This window comes from Oncorhynchus tshawytscha, linkage group LG11 (genome assembly GCF_018296145.1).
Source record: "Oncorhynchus tshawytscha isolate Ot180627B linkage group LG11, Otsh_v2.0, whole genome shotgun sequence".
NCBI classification, from domain to species: domain Eukaryota; kingdom Metazoa; phylum Chordata; class Actinopteri; order Salmoniformes; family Salmonidae; genus Oncorhynchus; species Oncorhynchus tshawytscha.
In genome coordinates, this window is record NC_056439.1 from 49,982,086 (window position 1) to 50,004,752 (window position 22,667).

At 40.9% G+C, this 22,667-nt stretch overlaps 1 protein-coding gene across 4 annotated transcripts in view; it reads right to left on the bottom strand.

The window, feature by feature from the left end:
- The window catches only part of sh3yl1 (SH3 and SYLF domain containing 1), a 47,356-nt gene extending 25,084 nt beyond the window's left edge, over positions 1-22,272 (bottom strand). For all 4 annotated transcript variants that reach the window (XM_042330258.1, XM_042330256.1, XM_042330257.1 and 1 more), the window contains exon 1: positions 22,123-22,272. In XM_042330258.1, the coding sequence (XP_042186192.1) occupies position 22,123 (1 nt within the window). In that variant the 5' untranslated portion in view covers positions 22,124-22,272. The remainder of the gene's footprint in view (positions 1-22,122) is intronic.
- Between the last annotated feature and the right edge of the window lie 395 nt (positions 22,273-22,667).

Here is a 22,667-nt window from a genome sequence, read left to right on the forward strand (position 1 = left end):
AGTTGGAGGCGTGCATGGCCACGCAGTCGTGGGTGAACAGGGAGTACAGGAGAGGGCTCAGAACGCACCCTTGTGGGGCCCCAGTGTTGAGGATCAGCGGGGAGGAGATGTTGTTGCCTACCCTCACCACCTGGGGGCGGCCCGTCAGGAAGTCCAGTACCCAGTTGCACAGGGCGGGGTCGAGACCCAGGGTCTCGAGCTTGATGACGAGCTTGGAGGGTACTATGGTGTTGAATGCCGAGCTGTAGTCGATGAACAGCATTCTCACATAGGTATTCCTCTTGTCCAGATGGGTTAGGGCAGTGTGCAGTGTGGTTGAGATTGCATCGTCTGTGGACCTATTTGGGCGGTAAGCAAATTGGAGTGGGTCAAGGGTGTCAGGTAGGGTGGAGGTGATATGGTCCTTGACTAGTCTCTCAAAGCACTTCATGATGACGGATGTGAGTGCTACGGGGCGGTAGTCGTTTAGCTCAGTTACCTTAGCTTTCTTGGGAACAGGAACAATGGTGGCCCTCTTGAAGCATGTGGGAACAGCAGACTGGTATAGGGATTGATTGAATATGTCCGTAAACACACCGGCCAGCTGGTCTGCGCATGCTCTGAGGGCACCCCCAATAAAGGAGTGGTTCTGCAGGTGGGGACCACAGACCACAGCCCAACACAGTGCAGGACGTTTTTCATTTGCCAGAGAACACCAAGATTGGCAAATTCGTCACTGGCGGCCTGTGCTCTTCACAGATGAAAGCAGGTTCACACTGAGCACATGTGACAGGCGTGACAGAGTCTGGAGACGCCGTGGAGAACGTTCTGCTGCCTGCAACATCCTCCAGCATGACCGGTTTGGCGGTGGGTCAGTCAGCCATTTCTTTGGGGGGCCGCACAGCCCTCCATGTGCTCGCCAGAGGTAGCCTGACTGCCATTAGGTACCGAGATGAGATCCTCAGACCCCTTGTGAGACCATATGCTGGTGCAGTTGGCCCTGGGTTCCTCCTAAAGCAAGACAATGCTAGACCTCATGTGGCTGGAGTGTGTCAGCAGTTCATGCAAGAGGAAGGCATTGATGCTATGGACTGGCCTGCCCGTTCCCCAGACCTGAATCCAATTGAGCACATCTGGGACATCATGTCTCGCTCCATCCACCAACGCCACTTTGCACCACAGACTGTCCAGGAGTTGGCGGATGCTTTAGTCCAGGTCTGGGAGGAGATCCCTCAGGAGACCATCCACCACCTCATCAGGAGCACGCCCAGGCGTTGTAGGGAGGTCTTACAGGCTCGTGGAGGCCACACACACTACTGAGCCTCATTTTGACTTGTTTTAAGGACATTACATCAAAGTTGGATCAGCCTGTAGTGTGGTTTTCCACTTTAATTTTGAGTGTGACTCCAAATCCAGACCTCCATGGGTTGATACATTTGATTTCCATTGATAATTTGTGTGTGATTTTGTTGTCAGCACATTCAACTATGTAAAAAAAAAAATATTTAATAAGAATATTTCATTCATTCAGATCTAGGATGTGTTATTTTAGTGTTCCCTTTATTTTTTTGAGCAGTGTAGTTAGAGTCCCTGTAATCCTAGAAAAAAACATCACCCCTATTTGCCAGTCATGTGAGAAACTCGTCATCATGCAAATCGGTCAGATCAGTGAAAATTATGGTCAGTTAAGAAAACTTTACGCTCCTCTCTCAATAAAAAAAAAAACATGTCAATACTTTACCCCTTGATAACCAGCGCACTTCTGTATAGGAATGCATGATATATCGGAACGATATAGCTAAGAATGCCAACATCGGTATAGGCTCAATGTCTAGTTTAACGACAATGTGAAAAACAGATGTCAAAGCTGACGTGCATACCTAATGACGCCATGTAAAATGTTGCGCTACACGTGCAACACAGCATTCCTAACCTAGCCCACAATGTCTGCTGTGTGGATTGAGTAGTAAACAAGTCGAGCAGTCATTTGAATGAGCAAGAACACTTCCCTTGACAATCAACTGTTCTGTCGTGGATGATGTTGGCTTTCGCCGACTGGACGAGCACCAGTACACTCTAACGTTACCAGATGTTGCCCTACCGGAGTTACACAGTAATAACGTCACTGCTATTAGCTTCACAACATACTATGGAACGCCGGTTGGGTCTTTGCGTGTCAACAAAAGATACACGTCAAATAACACTGACAATAAACACTATTTGACTAGTTAAATAAGCTTTAAATTTGACACATCAAATAACAGTTCTATTACAGAATAGTGTGTGTTCTTAATGTGTACATGCAAGCCAAGAACCACCACAACTAATACCAGTAGCACTATCAAAGCCGTAAAAAAGTCTGCAAACAAGCAAACACCGGCCACAAACGATGTGTTTACAATACCGCATTGGTAATAAAGCATCATTTGTTCGACCACAACTTCTGGGCTAGCTAGCTAGCTACCTAGAACCAACACAACCTGAAAACAAATGACCAGTAGGAAACTGCAGTTATTTTCACTATTCTTAGCAATGATTTAGGAATCCTTGTGAGTAATAACTAGGTAGCCACTTGTTGTTCACCTATTGAAGTTGAACTTCAGCTCATGAAAATAAAAAGCTAGCCAGCTACTTAACCCTGTTGCCCAAAGCTAACGTTAGAAGCAGCCAGTTAGCTTCATCTGGCTAGTGAGGCTCGACCGGACCATGTGTTGTGAAGCTAGCCACAATAAGGAATTAGGCACAATAGTGGAATTTGCGGTTTGCCTTCAAAAATTATGCAGAAGATTACAAATTGGTGGAATGATGCCATATTTAGACTAAATAATGTTAAACAAGGTTGAAATGTGAAGCAATGAAATGGGGTATCGGTGTACTTGGGGATACCCACAGACCACAATTTGCATTGTAGCGCTTATCACAGGACTGACACAGTCAGCCTATTGGGTGTATTGACATTCATATTACACTGTGCAGCTTTACCTAAGGATTGGGGATCAATGAAATTGTGTAACAATCTCCTCAATAGCCAAGATATATTCCCCCCCCAACGTCCTCTTCAGAGTTCTTAGACTCCAAAAGCATCCACGCAGTGTTGTTTTTCCTCTGGAACAGTGTTCAATACACATGGGTTGACAATAAATGTGGCTCAATTCACAGTTGTTTCAGAGTCCCGCAATAAGAGCTACGACGCTAATGTTCTCTGGGTGTCACTGAGAAGACTGATACCCCCCCATCTCATTGATCCACCATCCATAGGTTAAGGCTGTACAGTGAAATAAGTATGCCACCAATGCAATTCTAAAGTCTAATACATCTAGTGTGATTTGAAGGCTAACTGCAAAGTCCACTATTGGGGCTAATCCTTATTGTGTGTCTAGCTTCACATAGATGGGTCCGACCAACATTAAATCAAATAAGAACCATCTTATAAACTAAGGTTATTTTAGATGACACCTAGCTAATTACAGATAGTAAAACGACGTCTGTTTCAATATGTTTTTGTATCACTGTCAATGACATACTTTTATTTTGAAGGCTAACTGCATAGTCCACTATTGTGGCTCATCCTTATTGTGGCTAGCTTCACATAGATGGGTCCGACCACCATGAATCAAATAAGAACCATCTTATAAACTAGGGTTATTTTAGATGATGACACTATATAGTTAGCTAGCTAAGAATAGCTACTGAAACAGATGTCGTTTTTGGGGAAGAACATTGCTTGCATCTATCAGCTAGTTACCTTTATTTTTATTTATGACCAGCACTGTAGGTGCGCGAGACAACTTTACCAGCATCACAGCATATATAGATGAATCGTTGCGACATATGAAATACAAGTGATAGTGTAATAACTACGTTAAAAAAAAAAGTGTGAATACGTTAAATTATTGTGACGTGCAGTCATATTCAGTTCCTGATTTGACGTGCATCTTTTCTGACACGCAAAGACCCAAACGGAGTTCCATAGAAATCCTGCTTGAGAATGAAACGACTGAACAATGGAACAGAAAGAGGTTTTGGTTATGTTTTACTGGTAATGGGGACTTAAGTAAAATGCCAACAAAATAAATGTTTGGTCTGTGTGTGTGTGTGTGTAACCTTTATTTAACTAGGCAAGTCAAAAAGCTTCTACAGCTGCAACATCGAGAGCATCACATAGATGGGTTGCATCACAGCCTGGTACGGTAATTGCTTGGCCTCCGACCGCAAGGCACTACAGAGTATTAGTGCGTACCGGCCAGTACATCACTGGGGCAAAGCTGCCTGCCATCCAGGACCTCTACACCAGGCGGTGTCAGAGCAAGGCCCTGAAAATTGTCAAAGACCCCAGCCGCCCCAGTCATAGACTGTTCTCTCTACTACCGCATGGCAAACGGTACCGGAGTGCCAAGTCTAGGACAAAAAGGCTTCTCAACAGTTTTTACCCCCAAGCCATTAGACTCCTGAACATGAACCAAATGGTTTCCCAGACTATTTGCATTGTGTGACCCCCCCCAACCCCTCTTTTACGCTGCTGCTACTCTGTTTTTCTTATATGCGTAGTCACTTTAACCATATCTACATGTACATACTACCTCAATCAGCCTGACTAACCGGTGTCTGTTGAAAATAACAGTAGCAAGGCTATATTAGTCTTTTTACTGTTGTTTTATTTCTTTACTTACCAACACACACACACACACACACACACACACACACACCATTGGTTAGAGCCTGTAAGTAAGCATTTCACTGTCTACACCTGTTTTATTCGGTTCACGTGACAAATAAACTTTGATTTGATGTCAGTTAAGAACAAATACTTATTTACAACGACGGCCTAACCCAGCCAAACCCGGACGGCGCTGGGCCAATTGTGTGCCGCCCTATGAGACTCCCAATCCAATGCTGGATGTGATAGAGCCTGGATTCGAACCAGGGACTGTAGTGACGCAATTTTTTATAAAATCTGTATGGGGTTTTTGGCAAGGAAAATATCAGGTATTGGCCAAAAATGTCATATCGGTGTGTCGCTACTTCTGTATGTTATAAAAGCGTACATATGGACTGTTTGAAAATGTGAAGATTTTTAAAAATATTTTAAAATGTGAATCTCAATTTTATTTGGTGCACCCCCCCCGACGGCATTGCGCGTACCCCAGTTTGGGAATACCTGCTCTAAGGTATGCAATAACTGATGATGCACTAGCCAATTTAGAAAGAGCAAATTGGGCAATCTACTAATACAACTTTCAAGAGTCAGTTGACAGCAGAACACCCCCCAGGACAGCTACCAGGACAGCTCCCCCTACCAGAGCCAGTTGAAAGCAGGACAGCCTCCCCTCCCCACCAGAGCCAGTTGAAAGCAGGGCAGCTCCCCCAATATCAGTTGGTGAGTGCAGAGTGAACGAGGAATCCATCTTGTGATGTCTTTCAAGAACAGCTCATTCACATGTCCCCGAGCATACGCATTTACACACACACACAGAGAGAGACACAAGGGAATCTTGGAGGGTCAGGGATATCCGTAAGCTGGGTAAGGAATGTTCATGTGGGTATAAATTAGTACATTGTGGATGTCCTTAAATACAATGTGCCATGAAGCAGCTCAGCCTAATAGACCAGCATCCCACAGGACACACACACACAGGTGTGTTCACAGATGCCACCGATACCTACCACCAATACCATCTGCTGTTCAGGACTGTTTAATGTGTCACCTGTGGCTAATGTCAGTACAACATGAACGCATACAAGACTGGCGTTTCAGTCAGGCAGAGCTATGGACACCTCTCAGTGCTGACGAAGGACCCCCCCCACTTGGCTATCCCATGGCCCCAACATCAGCTGACTACCTACCTACCCACCCCTCCTCCTCTCCCCTCTCTTTCTCTCTGGGCGCAGTGCTGTGTGGTGTTACAGGAGGCCCTGGGCTGCACACATGCACAAGCGCACACGCGTGTGTGACCAAATGAGCACAAAACATTCAAAATGAACTCTGTGGATCATGGGTTTAGTTTGTGACACTGAACTTGTTGTCTGGTATATTTTTAAAAAAACAACACAATACATTCCTATCTGGGTCAATGGCTATAAAAACACATGTGACTAATTATGTTAGTGATTCCAGGGGTGGCCAAACCTGTGCTCCCGAAGAGCTCCGGGAAAAGCTGGAGGGTCTTTCAGGGTACATTCTGAGTCATTTAGCAGACGCTCTGATCCAGAAGAGACTTACAGTTAAGCACATATATTAAAATCTTTTTTTCCCCATACTGGGAATTGAACCCACAACCCTGGTGTTGCAACCAACCGAGTCATAAGTTGAAGTGTTAACCCTCCATCACACACGCATCCTGCAGGTATTATCCGCGGTCGGCTGGGTTTGGGGTCATGAAATACTGTGTGGATGAAGGGCGGGAGGTTGTGAATAAGGAGAAAAATGCTGTGAAAAGCCATTCCTGTATAATTATTGTGGAATTCATGGAGGTTTTTCTTCCATTATATTAATTTTAGTTTTATTATCTTACCTGGTGTTACGGAAAAATAAAAAAGGACAATGTAGGATTTTATTTCAATAACAGAAATTGAAAATAAAAGAGAAGGGAGAGCCAGAACAGAAGCCTATTGTTAGAGAAATATATTCTGTGTGATAGTGAGCCACTATACAAATGAGCTAGTCACAAGATGGGATTACAAAAAAATAAATAAAAATGGCACATCAAGGTCATTGTACTGTTCAGATGGGTTAAATGGAAAAGTGAAATACAGACGCTGTCTATAACCTACCACACACAATATTCACTTCTGAAGCAGGGTTGGAAACTTCCCGGTAATTTACCATGGAATGTAACACCCTGGAATTTTGCTTAGTTTATAACTTTAAAAAAAAAATGACATACAAAAAATTATATACAAATAAAGCAAGTATAGGTCTTGTGACATATTTTGGTTAAACTATCCCCCAATTCAATGGAATTGCAACCCTCTGCATGCACAGTGAATTCCTTCCATCACATGTACAGCTGATTCTTACGATCTTGCATAGTAATGAGATGCTATTGAGCCCACACTACTACACTGTGAACCCAGGACTACATGCTTTCTGGTACGTTTTCAGTACAATACTGGGTGGGGTGAATGTCATAAAATCTAAAGTCAGCAACAAACAAAAATAAACGTTTTTCAGGACCATGTCTTTCAAAGATAATTCGTAAAAATAATAACTTCACAGATCTTCATTGTAAAGGGTTTAAACACCATTTCCCATGCTTGTTAAATGAAACAAACAATTAATGATCATGCACCTGTGGAACGGTCATCAGAAGGTTTTTTTGACTCAATGGAGGAACGTAGTCAGAAATGCTGATGAATGTCTTGCTCGAGCTGTGTATGCAACTGGTTCACCTCTGATGCTCACAGGCAATGTGTATTGGAAGATATTTCTGAATGTTCTTCGCCCAGCATTCACCCCGCCAACCAGACATGCTTTATCTACTCATTTGCTGGATGCAGAGGTCAACAGAGTTCAAGTGGAGGTCAAGCAAATCATAGAGAAAGCAGACTGTATTGCAACCATCTCTAATGGGTGGTAGAATGTTTGTGGGCAAGGAATAATTAACTACATCTCCACCCCTCAACCAGTATTCTACAAGAGCACCGACACAAGGGACAACAGACACAGGTCTCTACAGATGAGCTGAAGGCAGTCATCAATGACCTTGGACCACAGAAGGTATTTGCACTGGTGACAGACAATGCTGCGAACATGAAGACTTGCTTGGTCTAAAGTGGAGGAGTCCTACCCTCAATTCACTGCCCCAGATTGCAACTAGTCCCTGTTTGGGATCACACACACACACACACACACACACACACACCAGGCTAACCAATACAAGGTTTGAGAAATTGGTGGCAATCTGGGCGAATTTGAGGCTTTTTGAGCCTGACGAGGAAAGTGACAGTGAAGATGAGGCTTCAAAGTCTGATGTTCAAGAGGTGAACATTGAGGGCCAAAATTTGAAAAAAAAGGTGTTATACACATTGTGATACTTGTTGGTAGGAAACACCACACAGTCAAGTTCCTACATACATTACATGACCTAAACTATGGACACCTGCTCGTCGATAACCTCATTCCAATATCATGGGCATTTATATGGAGGTGGTCCCCCCCCTTCGCTGCTCTAACAGCCTACACTCTTTTGAGAAGTCTTTCCATCAGATGTTGGAACATCGGAAGCAAGTCCCTGCAGCATTCAGCCATAAGAGCATTAGTGAGGTCGGGAACTGATGTCGAGAGATTAGGCCTGGATCGCAGTCGGCGTTCCAATTCATCCCAAAGGTGTTTGATGTCAGGGCTCTGTGCAGGCCAGTCAGTCTTCACACCGATCTCGACAAACCATTACTTCATGGACCTCGCTAAGTGCACGAGGGCATTAGCATTTTGAAAACAGTAAAGGGCCTTCCGCAAACCGTTGCCACAAAGTTGAAAGCAGAAAAACGTCTAGAATGCTGTAGCGTTAGGTTTCATTTCACTGGATCTAAGGAGCATTGTACCATGAAAAACAGCCCCATACCACTATTCCTCCTCCAAACTTTACAGTTGGTACTATGCATTCAGGCAGGTAGCGTTCTCCTGGCTTCCGCCAAACCCAGATTAGTTCATCGGACTGCCAGATGGTGAAGCGTGAATCATCACTACAGAGAAGGCGTAGTCTGGCTTTTTAATGGCGGTTATGGGGCAGTGGCTTCTTCCTTGCTGAGCAGCCTTTTAGGTTATGTCGATATAGGACTTGTTTTACTGTGGATATAGATACTTTTGTACCCGCTTCCTCCAGCATCTTCACAGGGTCCTTTACTGTTGTTCAGGGATTGATTTGCACTTTTCGCACCAAAGTACGTTCATCTCTAGGAGACAGAACGCGTCTCCTTCCTGAGCAGTATGACGGCTGCGTGGGCCCATGGTGTTTATACTTGCATACTATTGTTTGTACAGATGAACGTGGTACCTTCAGGCATTTGGAAATTGCTCCCAAGGATGAACCAGACTTGTGGAGGTCTACAATTTTGAAAAACGAGTTAATGACTCCAACCTAAGTGTATGTAAACTTCTGACTTCAACTGTATATATTAAAAAAACTTCTTTTTTTTCAGACAAAGGATTTAATAGCCTCAAAAAAATGTATTCCTTTGTAATTTGGCACGGATCTTTTTGTTAAATTTTAAATGTTTTGTATTATTTGGAAAGAAATAGAATATAAATAGTAATAAAAATAAGTAAATTGTCATTGAGGGTGAGAGGTTCTTTCTTTTTTTTTGGAAAGAAATCCTTAATTGTCATTGATTGGTTCTCTTTCCCCATCTGCTTAACATATTTACCTTCCACTTTCAGCTAATTATTTTTGGTAGCATTACTGTGTGGGAGATTCAGGAAGAATTGTGCATTTTTCACCATATATATATATATATATATATTTCATCCAGTTAGCTTTATCTCTGTAGAACTGTTTTTATTGCCATCTACCTGTACTGACAGTTAATGCATTTCCCTTGTTAGTCTCGTCTCTTCAGACACACTGCTTTTTGATTAATATTGAATGACATGTTTGAAAAAAAAAGTACATATAAAAAAAAAAAAAGGTATCCCAACCAATAAGGGGATTTGCTGAACCTATATTGTACTGGAACATTTTTGTCTTAAAGAATACATTGTTCTCCAGTAGACGGACTACATTTCCAATATCCCAGGAAATTCTGTAAGAGTTATGTGAAGGCGAGTCCACGTGGAAATTCTGTAAGAGTTGTGTGAAGGCCAATTAGATGATCCAATCGCATTCTGTCCCCGATCAATACTTGAACCTTTGATGCAAGCTAGAAAGAGAGAAGTCGTCAAGACCACTAGCTTGATTAAGTCTCCTTCATGAAGATCTCACTAGGGTTTTTTAGTTGCCAAATATCCACTATTTCTAATGTGTCCATAACATTTGTGATCTCCTTAAGGGCACGGTGCATAACACTGTGTTATAGTCTCCCACCATAATGATTTGATCGTTTGTTGCCTGTAAGTTCATTAAATTGGCATAAATATTTTGGAAGGAGTATGGATCATCCTGATTTGGACCATATAGATTAACGAGCCAAATCTGTTTTTCATCCAACTTCCTCACAAATCATTCCTGACTATTTGCACATTCAGATCAACATTTATTCATTAATAGCATCACACCTTTTGAGTTCCTTTGTCCAGGACAGAAAATGTAACCACCCCATTCCCTTTTTCACACAACTTTCTTTAGGGATGTAGAGTAAATTTCCTGTAAACAGTAATATATAAAATATTCCTTTAGCCACATAGCAGATAAAAAAAAGATCAGTCTAAGCCATTAGAATTATAACAAGCTATACTTAATTCACCCCTTACCATAACTAAAACACTATTCTCAGGTTAAAATGTACCATAAGTGCCTGTAAAGTTACTGCCATAAGAGGTATGATGATGGTCAAAGACAGACATCAAAACTTCTGATGTTTACGATTCAAGAAATATTCTTCTAGCAACATTTGTTTTATTCCCTTGCCTGTGAGGCAATGTTGGAAAATTGAGTCAAGATGTGTGATTAATGTGTGTGTGTGTATGGATAGGAGTAAGACTATAATGTGAGGTCTAAATAAATAACTTAACCAATTTGCAGTGTTGAGTGCCTGTGTCTAACATGGAGCATAGTATTCAGGATGATAATTGTAATCCATACATCACCATCAGTTGCATCATAATTACATGAAACATCATTTTGATTAAAAAATAAATAAAACATCCCAGCATTTCTATAGTAAGTGACGTTTCACATAATTATGAAAGAGGCATTACTATAGAGACGGCTTCACTACAGTACAAATGTATTCTGTATAATATGTTATTATTCCCCAACATCCCCGTTCTGATATCTTCCCATAGCTTGTCGTAAACATGTTGACAAAGATAAAAAATATTGACAAACAAAAAAACATACAATTATAGAGAAGTTCTTGACAAGAGAGAGGAGAGAAGATGGATCAAATCAAACACACGCATATCAACTTCAAAGTGATCAGATATATATTTTTTTTTTACAGTCCCCATAATTTTTTCAGTAATCTGATGTCCCCGTAGAATTTAGTACAGCCATGGTGTTACGGTGCTGTCTCTGAAGAGCTGTCCAAAGAGTGTCCTCAATGAGAAAGGCACACTTACCCCTCTTCCCTCTTGCAAACAATAGAACGTACACAAACACCTCAGAAGCTTGGAAAAACCTAATCAATTTAAGTTATTATTTTCAATAATGAAGACAAACTATGAAATAACATATACACAGAATCATGTAGTAACAAAAGTCTTAAACAAATCAACATGTATTTAATATTTGAGATTCTTCAAAGTAGCCACCCATTGCCTTGATGCCAAGAGTGTGCAAAGCCGTCACACTCAACCAGCGTTAGGAGGAATGCTTTTCCAACAGTCTTGAAGAGAGTTCCTACATATGCTGAGCACTTGGCGGCTGCTTTTCCTTCACTCTGCGGTCCAACTCATCCCAAACCATCTCAATTGGTTTGAGGTCGGGTGATTGTGGAGACCAGGTCATCTGATGCTGAACCATCACCCTCCTTCTTGGTCAAGTCGCTCTTACACAGCCTGGAGGTGTGTTGGATCATTGTTCTGTTGAAAAAAACAAATGATAGTGGGACTAAGCCCAAACCAGATGGGATGGCGTATCAGTGCAGAAGGCTGTGGTAGCCATGCTGGTTAAGTGCGCCTTGAAATCTACATTAAATCACAGAGTGTTACCAGCAAAGCACCATCACGCCGCCTCCTCCATGCTTCACGGTGGGAACCACACACACCGAGACCATCTGTTCACCTAATCTGCATCGCACAAAGAGTGGTTGGAAACAAAAATCTCGAATTTGGACTCAGACCAAAAAAAGGACATATTTCCACCGGTCTAATGTCCATTGTTCGTGTTTCTTGGCCCGAGCAAGTCTTATTATTATTAATTATCATCCTTTAGTAGTGGTAGTCTTTGCAGAAATTCAACCCTGAAGGATTCATGCAGTCTTCTTTGAACAGTTGATGAATGTTACTTGAACTCTGAAGCATTTATTTAGGCTGCAATCTGATGTGCAGTTCATTAGAGTTACCAGCCTCCATAAAAATCAGCAATGAACTTATTCTGTGCAGCAGAGGTAACTCTGGGTCTTCCTTTCCTATAGCGGTCCTCAAGAGAGCCAGTTTCATTATAGCCCTTGATGATTTTTGCGACTGCACTTGAAGAAACGTTCAAAGTTCTTGAAATATTCTGCATTGACCGACCTTCATGTCTTAAAGTAATGATGGACTGTCATTTCTCTTTGCTTATTTGAGCGGTTCTTGCCATAATATGGACTTGGTATTTCACCAAAGAGGGCGTCTGTATCCCAACCCTACCTTGTCACAACACATTTGATTGGCTCAAACACATTAAGGAAATTATACTCCACAAATGAACTCTTAAGGCACACCTGTTAATTGAAATGCATTCCAGTTAACTACCTCATGAAGCTGGTTGAGAGAAAGCCAAGTGTGTGCAAAGCTGTCGAGGCAAAGGGTGGCTACTTTGAATAATCTCAAATATATATATATTTTTTCTTCTTCTTCTTCTGGTTAATACATGATTCATTTCATAGGTTGATGGTCTTCACTATTATTCTACAATGTAGAAAATAGTACAAATAAAGAAAAATCCTTGAATGAGTAGGTGTCCAAATTTTTGACTGGTACTTTAAGCAAAAATGTTTCTATTTACAAGCCTTAGAAACTATGAGAATAAAACATTCAGAACTTTTGTGAAACATCATAGTTGAAAAATATGGCAAATAGAAATTAAAACTGGACGGTGTTCAGAGTTAGATGGGAGGGGTTGTGTGGAGCTGAAATATACTGGGGCCGTACAATGTACACACACCCACACTGCCTTGCAAAAGTATCCACCCCCTTGGAGTTTTTTCTATTTTGTTGCATTACCTGTAATTTAAATTGATTTTTATTTGGATTTCATGTAATGGACAAACAAAATAGTCCAAATTGGTGAAGATTATTTTTTTATTCATAAAAAAAAAGAAAAGTGGTACGTGGGTGTATGTCTTCAACCCCTTTACTATGAAGACCCTAAATAAGATCTGGTACAACCAATTACCTTCAGAAGTCACATAATTAGTTAAATAAAGTCCACCTGTGTGCAATCGAAGTGTCACATGATCTCAGTATACACACACACACACACACACGTTCTGAAAGGCCCCAGAGTCTGCAACACCACTAAGCAAGGGCCACCACAAAGCAAGCAGTATTATGAAGACCAAGGAGCTCTCCAAACAGGTCAGGGACAAAGTTGTGGAAAAGTACAGCTCAGGGTTTGGTTATAAAAAAAATATATATATCTTAAACTTTGAACATCCCACGGAGCACAAAAAAAAATGGAAAGGCACCACAAACCTGCCAAGAGAGGGTCACCCACCAAAACACACAGACCAGGCAAAGAGGGCATTAACAAGAGGCAACAAAGAGACCCCTGAAGGAGCTACAAAGCTCCACAGTGGAGTATCTATCAATAAGACCACTAAGCCGTACACTCCAGAGCTGGGCTCTACGGAAGAGTGGCCAGAAAATTTTAAAAAAGTTTTTAAAAAAAAGTAAACATGTTTGGTGTTCGCCAAAAGGCATGTGGGAGACTTCCCAAACATATGGAACAAGGCACTATGGTTGGATGAAACTGAAATTGAGCTTTTTGGCCATCAAGGGAAACACTATGTCTGACGCAAACCCAACACCTCCCATTGCCCCCGAGAACACCATCCCCAATGTGTTTCCATCAGCAGGGACTGGGAAACTGGTAGGAATTGAAGGAACGATGGATGGTGCTAAATACAGGGACATTCTTGAGGGAAACCGGTTTCAGTCTTCCAGAGATTTGAGATTGGGACAGAGTTTCACCTTCCAGCAGGACAATGACCCTAAGCATAATGCTAAAGCAAACACTCGAGTGGTTTAAGGGGAAACATTTAAATGTCTTGGAATGGCCTAGTCAAAGCCCAGACCTCAATCCAATTTAGAATCTGTGGTATGACTTAAAGATTGCTGTACACCAGTGGAACCCATCCAACTTGCTGGAACAGCTGGAACAGTTCTGCCTTGAAGAATGGGCAAAAATCCCAGTGGCTAGATGTGCCAAGCTTATAGATACATACCCCAAGAGACTTGCAGCTGTAATAGCTGCAAAAGGTGGCTCTACAAAGTATTGACTTCAGGGGGGTGAATAGTTAAACACGCTCATGTTTTTTTGTGTGAGTCTTATTTCTTGTTTGCTTCACAATGAAAAATATGCTGCATCTTCAAAGTGGTAGGTATGTTGTGTTAATCAAATGATACAACCTCCTCCCATAAAAAAGAAATCTATTTTAATTCCAGGTTGGAAGACAAAATAGGAAAAAATGCCAAGGGGGTGAAAACTTTCACAAGCCACTGTAGGTTCAGAACATTTGTGGAACAGCACAGTTCAAAATATAGCAATATCAAACTGGATGGTCTCCAGAAATAGATGGGAGGAGTTGAGGGTAGCTAAAGGATGGAAAAAAAAAACTTAACTGGTAAAATATATTGTGTCTGTAAAATGTATACAGTGTGTATACGCAGGAAGTAGAAGCCTAAGAGTTGTTGTCCATTAGTTTACTCCAATTAGTGGAGGATAGGGAAAAATATATTTACATTGTAGCTTCCATCAATCTGCAATATTAAAAGCTGATCTACCTCCTAAAGATGGTTTTGTCGTCAACACACACACACACACAGCGTTTGTTTTCTCATAAGGTGAAATTGAGCAAACTGTGTAGAATTTTAGCAACCAGGCACAATATATTATGGTAATCTATATCAGAGTCATAAAAGCTGACTGTACTTCAACCACATAAGCTTCACATAAAAGGCCAAATCCTATCAGAAACATGGGTCATTTTTCACAGCTTTATATGTTGCTTAAAACCTGTCAAACTGATATTAGAAAATTTTGCAATGAAAAATCCTTCCTGTTTTTTGTGTTATTTTCTCCCTGATCCCTAAACATCTTTGCTGCGTGCATTTTCTCCCTGATCCCTAAACATCTTTGCTGCGTGCATTTTCTCCCTGATCCCTAAACATCTTTGCTGCGTGCATTTTCTCCCTGATCCCTAAACATCTTTGCTGCGTGCATTTTCTCCCTGATCCCTAAACATCTTTGCTGCGTGCCAGAAGCAGATGAGAACTTTACGGATGTCATTGGCAACTTGATTGAACGCTTCAATCTGTCAATGTACAACATATTTTCTGGTTTATTTTAGTCTTCTAGTATGGCAACAAGTAATGACAGACTCTGCCAAGTCCAACAACCAGATGTTCCGGTTTTTCAGGGGAAATGGAAAGAGTTCCTGTGACAGGACTTTTGGACGTTAACAGGGCGACATGCCATCTCCTCCACATTTACTCTGTTATGAGCCTCACAACAGTTCTTTTCTCTTCTTGTCAAGACCAGTATGTAGATGATCTAGTTTCAGGTGTTTCTTTCACTGCTACGTTAGGTTATCACAGAAGAGAAGCGGCATATATCTAATAATAAACAAGTTGACTAACACAAACCCTACCAAAACGTCGTAAGTTATAAGAAGAAACAGGGCCCATCGTACAGTGAGCTCCAGAAGTATTGGGAAACGATACAATGACTATTAAAAAAGAAGTGAAAGTGCAGGCTGTCAGCTTTCATTTGAGGGTATTTTCATCCATATCAGGTGAACTGTTAAGAAATCACAACACTTATACACATAGCAGAACCCCCCCCATTTTAGGGAACCAAAAGTATTGGACAAATTCACTTGTGTAATTAAAAGTAGTAAAAAAATACAAGTTTAGTACTTGGTCCCATATTCATAGCACGCAATGACTACATCAAGTTTGTGACACTACAAACTTGTTGGATGCATTTGCTGTTTGTTTTGTTTCAGATTATTTTGCACCCAATAGAAATAAATGGTAAATACTGTATGGTGTCATTTGAGTCACTTTTATTGTAAATAAGAATGGTTCTAAAACACCTCTACATTAAATGTGGATGCTACCATGGTTACGGAAAAGTTACTGAATAAATTCGTTAATGATGCGTAACAAAGTTAAACACACAAATATAACTGTCCCAAAACTGAGCACACAGTAAAATTAGGCTTAAAAAAATAAAAAAGGCACTGACTGTACAGCTCTTTCTATATTAGCAGGTCGGGCCTCAGATGTTCACTTTATTACATGTAGTTAGGCGGTTTCAGGTGAACAAACAGCTGACCCGCTCATCACTAAACACATCTGCATGTCTAGCAGATCCATTAGTAACTAATGAGAACATCAAGCCTCAATAGGAGGTCGTCAAATCACCACCACACTAATGAACGCAGACACTAATGACTAGCCAATTACTGCTAATACACAGTTAACACACGGCTAATGAACGATCAGAGAGAGCGAGAGAACTGATTAATGAAAAAAAAAAAATCCAGAGGGTTTTTGAATGAGCTGGTTAATAATAAGCAGTCTGAATGAAGACCTGGGCTGGAGACTGGGGCCTGGGTAAGATCACATGAACTACAGTATTTATTTTATTTTACCTTTAGGCAAGTCAGTTAAGAACAAATTCTTATTTTCAATGACGGCCTTGTTCAGAGGCAGAACGACAAATTTGTACCTTGTCAGCTCGGGGGTTTGAACTTGCAACCTTCCGGTTACTAGTCCAATGCTCTAACCACTAGGCTACCCTGCCGCTCCAGTACTGTTACACACATTCATTTAACCTGTCATGTCACAGAAGCTAAGGGTGTGTGTTACCCTGGGGACTGTCAGAGATACACACATACGGACAATTTCCATCTAAAGGACCCATGAGCAACATGTGAAGTTCATAGAAGCATGTCAAAATTGGGGAAAAAAAGAAAGTTAAGAATTCATATGAGAAATTAAGCGACATTTTTTTTGTAACCATTTTCCATCCCAACCATGTGGAATGGAGAAAAAGCTTTGATTTCTGATCAGATGGAAAAGTCTTCATACCTCTTGACATTCTTACGTTACAACTTATTCTAAAAATAAAATCAAAGTTGTATATATTTTGTTCTCACGCGAATGACACACCATGACGAAGCAAAACGTTATTTTTTTTTTCTTCAAAATTTTTCGATAATTTATTAAGATATGTAAATGTGATATTTATGTAAGTATTCAGACCCTTTTACTCAGGACTTTGTTGAAGCACCTTTGTCAGTGATTACAACCTAGACTCTTCTTGGGTTTGATGCAACAAGCTTGGTACACCTGTATTTGGGGAGATTTTCCCCTTCTCTGCAGATCCTCTCAAAGCTCTGTCAGGTTGGATGGGGAGAGTTGCAGCATAGCTATTTTCAGGTCTCGCCAGAGATATTTGATAGAGTTCAAATCCAGGCTCTGGCTGAGCTACTCAAGGACATTCAGAGAATAGTCTCGAAGCCACTCCTGCATGGTCTTGGCTATGTGCTTAGGGTCGATGTCCTGTTGGAAGGTGAACCTTTGCCCCAGTCTGAATTTCTGAGCGCTCGAGCAGGTATTCATCAACGATCTCTGTACTTTGTTCAGTTAAACTTTGTCTCGATCCTGACTAGTCTCTGCCACTGAAAAACATCCCCAAAGCATGATGCTGCCAGCACCATGCTTCACCGTAACGATGTTCCCAGGTTTCGGCAAACTACAAGCGGGCTGTCATGTGCCTTTTACTGAGGGTAGTCTTCAGTCTGGCCACTCTACCATAAAGGCCTGATTGGTGGACTTCTGCAGAGATGGTTGTCCTTCTGGAAGGTTATCCCATATCCACAGAGGAGCTCTGGAGCTCTTCAGAGTGACCATCAGGTTCTTAGTCAAGGTTCTTGGTCACCTCCCTGACCAAGGCCCTTCTCCCCAGATTGGTCGGGCGGCCAGCTTTAGGAAGAGTTTGTGGTTCTAAACTTGTTCCATCTAAGAATTATGCAGGCCGCCATGTTCTTGGGGACCTTCAATGGTACATAAATGTTTTGGTACCCTTCCCCAGATCTGTACCTCGACACAATCTTGTCTCAGAGCTCTAGGATCAATTCCTTCACCGCATGGCTTAGTTTTTGCTCTGACATACACGGCCAACTGTGGGACATCAGACAGGTGTGTACCTTTCCAAATCATATCCAATCAAGTTGTAGAAAAATCTCAAGGAAGATCAATGGATACAGGAAGCAACGGCACTCAATTCCATTTACTTGGAGGAATAATCTTGAAGATATTTTCTCATTTCTCTCCCTCATGATGAAGGTTGACAGAAGTAACAAGTAGAAAGTAGATCTTAAGCCAATTACTTCCTGTTTAATGATATCAAGTTTGTGAATTATTAATTGAATAAAACTCAATTATGTTACCAAATCGAATGGAATTATCGACACATTGAAATTTGCTACAATCGGAAAAATCAAAAGTAGTCACAAACCACAGCTGGGTCACCTGCTACTGTCACACTTCTATTCAGCTCATAACCATTTTTCCTTCCATCTGGTAGTCAAAGCGAGCCTCTCTATCCCTCCAAGCATCCTAAACCACTGAGCACAAACCCACACCGGAATACCATATATATTTCACAATATTTATTTATATATATTTACACATATATATTTGGACAGTAAAGAAAAGTAGAATACACCAGAATATAAAAAGATACTAAACTCTAATGTCCAAACTTGTGAAACAGACATCTATGATTGTTTCAGACTTGGTCTATACTAACCAAATGTAGTCTTGTTTGGGGACAGAGCTAATTAATATAGCCAGCGTGTAGAATACCCAAATATGCTAAAGAACGATATTGCAATATTTCTAACTTTGTACCTATTCAGGATTTCATCATGAAGAGAAGTCATAATAATAATAATGATGCATTTCTCTATAGTACAGATCAGGGACCCATTATGTAATTCTGTGCTCACCCAACCTTTGAGTCAAAATCAAAATTGCATTTAACACATGCGCCGAATACAAACAGGTATAGACTTTACTGTGAAATGCTTACTTACAAGCCTTTAAACAACAATGGAGCTTAGAAAATATTTACTAAATAAACTAAAATGTAAAAAGTGCTTTTATTTAAAACAGAAAGTAACAATTGTGAGGCTATATACAGGGGGTACCGGTCAATGTGTACCGGTCAATGTGTGGGGTACCGGTCAATGTGTGGGGTACCGGTCAATGTGTGGGGTACCGGTCAATGTGTGGGGTACCGGTTAGACGAGGTAATTTGCACATGTAGGTAAGAGTAAAGTGACTATGCAAAGATAATAAATAGTGAGTAGCAGTAGTATAAAATCAAAAGGGGGGTCAATGCAAATAGCCTGGGTAGCCATGTGATTAATTGTTCAGCAGTCCTATGGCTTGGGGGTATGGGGGTAGAGGCTGTTAAGGAGCTTTATGGACTGAGACTTGGCGCTCCGGTTCCGACTTGGGTCGGATCATTTTTTGGGCCTTCCTCTGACACGCCTAGTATATAGGTCCTGGATGGTAGGAAGCATGGCCCAAGTTATGTACTGGGCTGTACGCACTACCCTCTGTAGTGCCGTAAGTTCAGTTGCCGAGCAATTGCCATAACAGGCAGTGATGCAACTGTTTAGGATGCGCTCGATGGTGCAGCTGTAGAGGTTTGATGATCTGGGGACCCATGAAAATAGCTTTGTCTCCTGAGAGGAATTAAGACAATCCATCAAAACTTTCTTGGTGTGTTTGGACCATGATATATTTTGTTGGTGATGTGGACGTCAAGGAACTTAAAGCTTTCGACCTGCTCCACTACAGCTCGTTGATGTGAAAGGCGGCATGTTTGGTCCTTCATTTCCTGTAGTCCACAATCATTTCCTTTGTCTTTCTCACAGTGAGAGGTTGTTGTCGTATCTGACCTATCTATAGGCTGTCTCGTCATTGTCGGTGATCAGGCCTACCACTGTTGTGTCGTCAGGAAAGTTAACGATGGAGTCGTGCTTGGCCATGCAGTCGTGGGTTAACAGGGAGTACAGCAGGGGACTAAGCACGCACACCTGAGGGGCCACAGTGTTGAGGATCAGCTAGATGTGGCTGGGGGTTACAGCATTTCCTTCACATGACACGTCACTTTAGACGAGTGTGTCTGGGTGAGAATCTAATAATTATAACATATTTACACCTGGACATTTTAAATATTTCTACTATGCCAGTAACTGTTTCACTGTACCGTTTACACCTTCTGTATCCTGTGCATGTGATGAATAACCGTACATTTCATTACATATAAGTGTGTGTTTACCAGAGACAGTAATGTGAACAACAACATGACCTGCACCAAAGTCAGATTAGAATGTAGGCCAAGGACTAGATGAATGTTTATTTTTACCTGGGGATTTTCCTTATTGTAAGCTACTACTTTTGGTTTTGAAAATGTTGATTGTTTTGAACATGGCCAATACATGTGAATCCTTAAAGAGATGGGTGGGGCTAAGGCTTAAGAGGGTGTGAATCCTTAAAGAGATGGGTGGGGCTAAGGCTTAAGAGGGTGTGAACCACACTGCATGGGTGTAGACAACGAAGAGCTCTCCAGTAGGTGTACCAATACACATTCACGGGCCATTTTCTTAAAAGTGGGGTTACAGGTTTATCAACTTTCAAAGCAGAATTACTTTCCCACTGTTCCTCAAAAACAGTGTATGACATACCATTGTATTTATTATAGCAGTGAGTTTTTACTCTTATTAACATATTTTCCTCTATGAACAAGTCATAAATTGAAAATTATTTTTACAGCTTATTAGCGTAAATTACACCTAATATGTTCCCCTGTTGATGATGCTCATATATACATACACATACATATACATATACACATACATACATATATATACATACACACACATATACACACATATATATATATATATATTGAACTAAAAGATTACCTGGAACAAAAATGATACAGAATTATGTGAAATTGTATGAAACAACAACTATGTTGATATGACTATGACAAATACTATGTTGACTATGTACAAATATGTTGATGCTAATATGATGTACAATACTCCATTATGTTTCTATATGATAACAATAGCATAATATATTTAATATGCCATATACTCTTTTTTTTTTTATAACAGTTTCATTCATTCTAATTAACTTAAGTCATTATGACACACCCCTCACTATTGTCATTGGTTACACTAATTACACTGTTTGTCTACATAACCTGGTTCAAGTATTCATGACATTACCCTGAGGAAGGCACAGTGATGCCGAAACATTGGTAAAGAGCCATTAAATTGCTGGGAGATTACACATGGAGTGTGCGACTTTATTTTGATAGTTTATTCTTTACAACGCAACAACAAACACAACACTTCAAATGTAGCTACATAAGACCAAAATGAGGTGGTCGGTCACATTTGATTATTTCTATCAGATCAACACACATTCGTCATGCAAATCAAACGTTGTAAAAGTAGGCCAGACCTGTTTAGCATCATTAGCACTTGCTTTCATGTTTCTATGACAAACAATGCTAAAGTTATTGCAAACAAGTTATTTAAATTAAGTTCTATATGATCCGATTATTTCTCTCGAATCAACACAAGAACATATGCAAATCAACGGTTGAACAAGTAGACTAGAAATGTTTTGACAAAGTACTACTTGTTTTGACGTTCATGACAATCAATACAAAACGTTACGACAAGAGATTTCAACGTCTGTTGAATGTCTGATATAAAACCTACTTCCGTGAATAAAATACCTCAACCTGTTTGCGTATCACGTGACTTTCCTGTTTCTCTCCTGTTTTATCTAACGGATTATTTTCATATTATTCTCAACAAAAGAGAGAAAAGCCATCATATCCAAACTAGTTTTAAAACTTTCATCGTTGTTTGGCCAAACTGACCGTCATTCTGTCTCTCCCACAGACAACGACGAGAGGGAGGCAGTATAAGTCCGGAAACACAGTTGCTACAGCATACCAACACCACAAAACACATTTAATGAGCTATAACTAGGTATATAAAAAATGGGATACTTACTTTTATCAACTGTGACTTGTTTCGCTTCAGTTCGTCAGTTAGTTTGTTAGACTTCTACCATAGTCACCTGCGGCAGGTAAGTAATAAAATAGCGTCCTTACACACCTGTTCCCCTGGCTGTCTCGTGTGCTGCCAGAAAGACCTCGTCTCAATTTAATTACACTCATACACATCAAATGGTCACATGAACAATCAAACAGAAACATATGGAACTATGAATTCCCATTATATGGAAAAGGTAACACAAATTAGGTATGCGTGTCATCTATAGACTGTTTTCGACCGTTTTAATAACTTTACAGACAGGCAGCGTCTGGACAGCCGGTTAAGGGAATGTGACGCCTATGCCATCAACATCAGGACCTGCTTGCGCGCTCACGTGTGTTGTAACTGCAGTGCGCGTACCGGCAGACAGAAGTATATACAGGTAGGACTACCATTAGCCAAGTGTTGTTGGCCAATGCGTTGTCATTCTTTGAGGAATCATTCCCTGAATCTGTCACTACAGGAAAAGCCACTCTTTGTAAACAGGATTCTAAAATAAC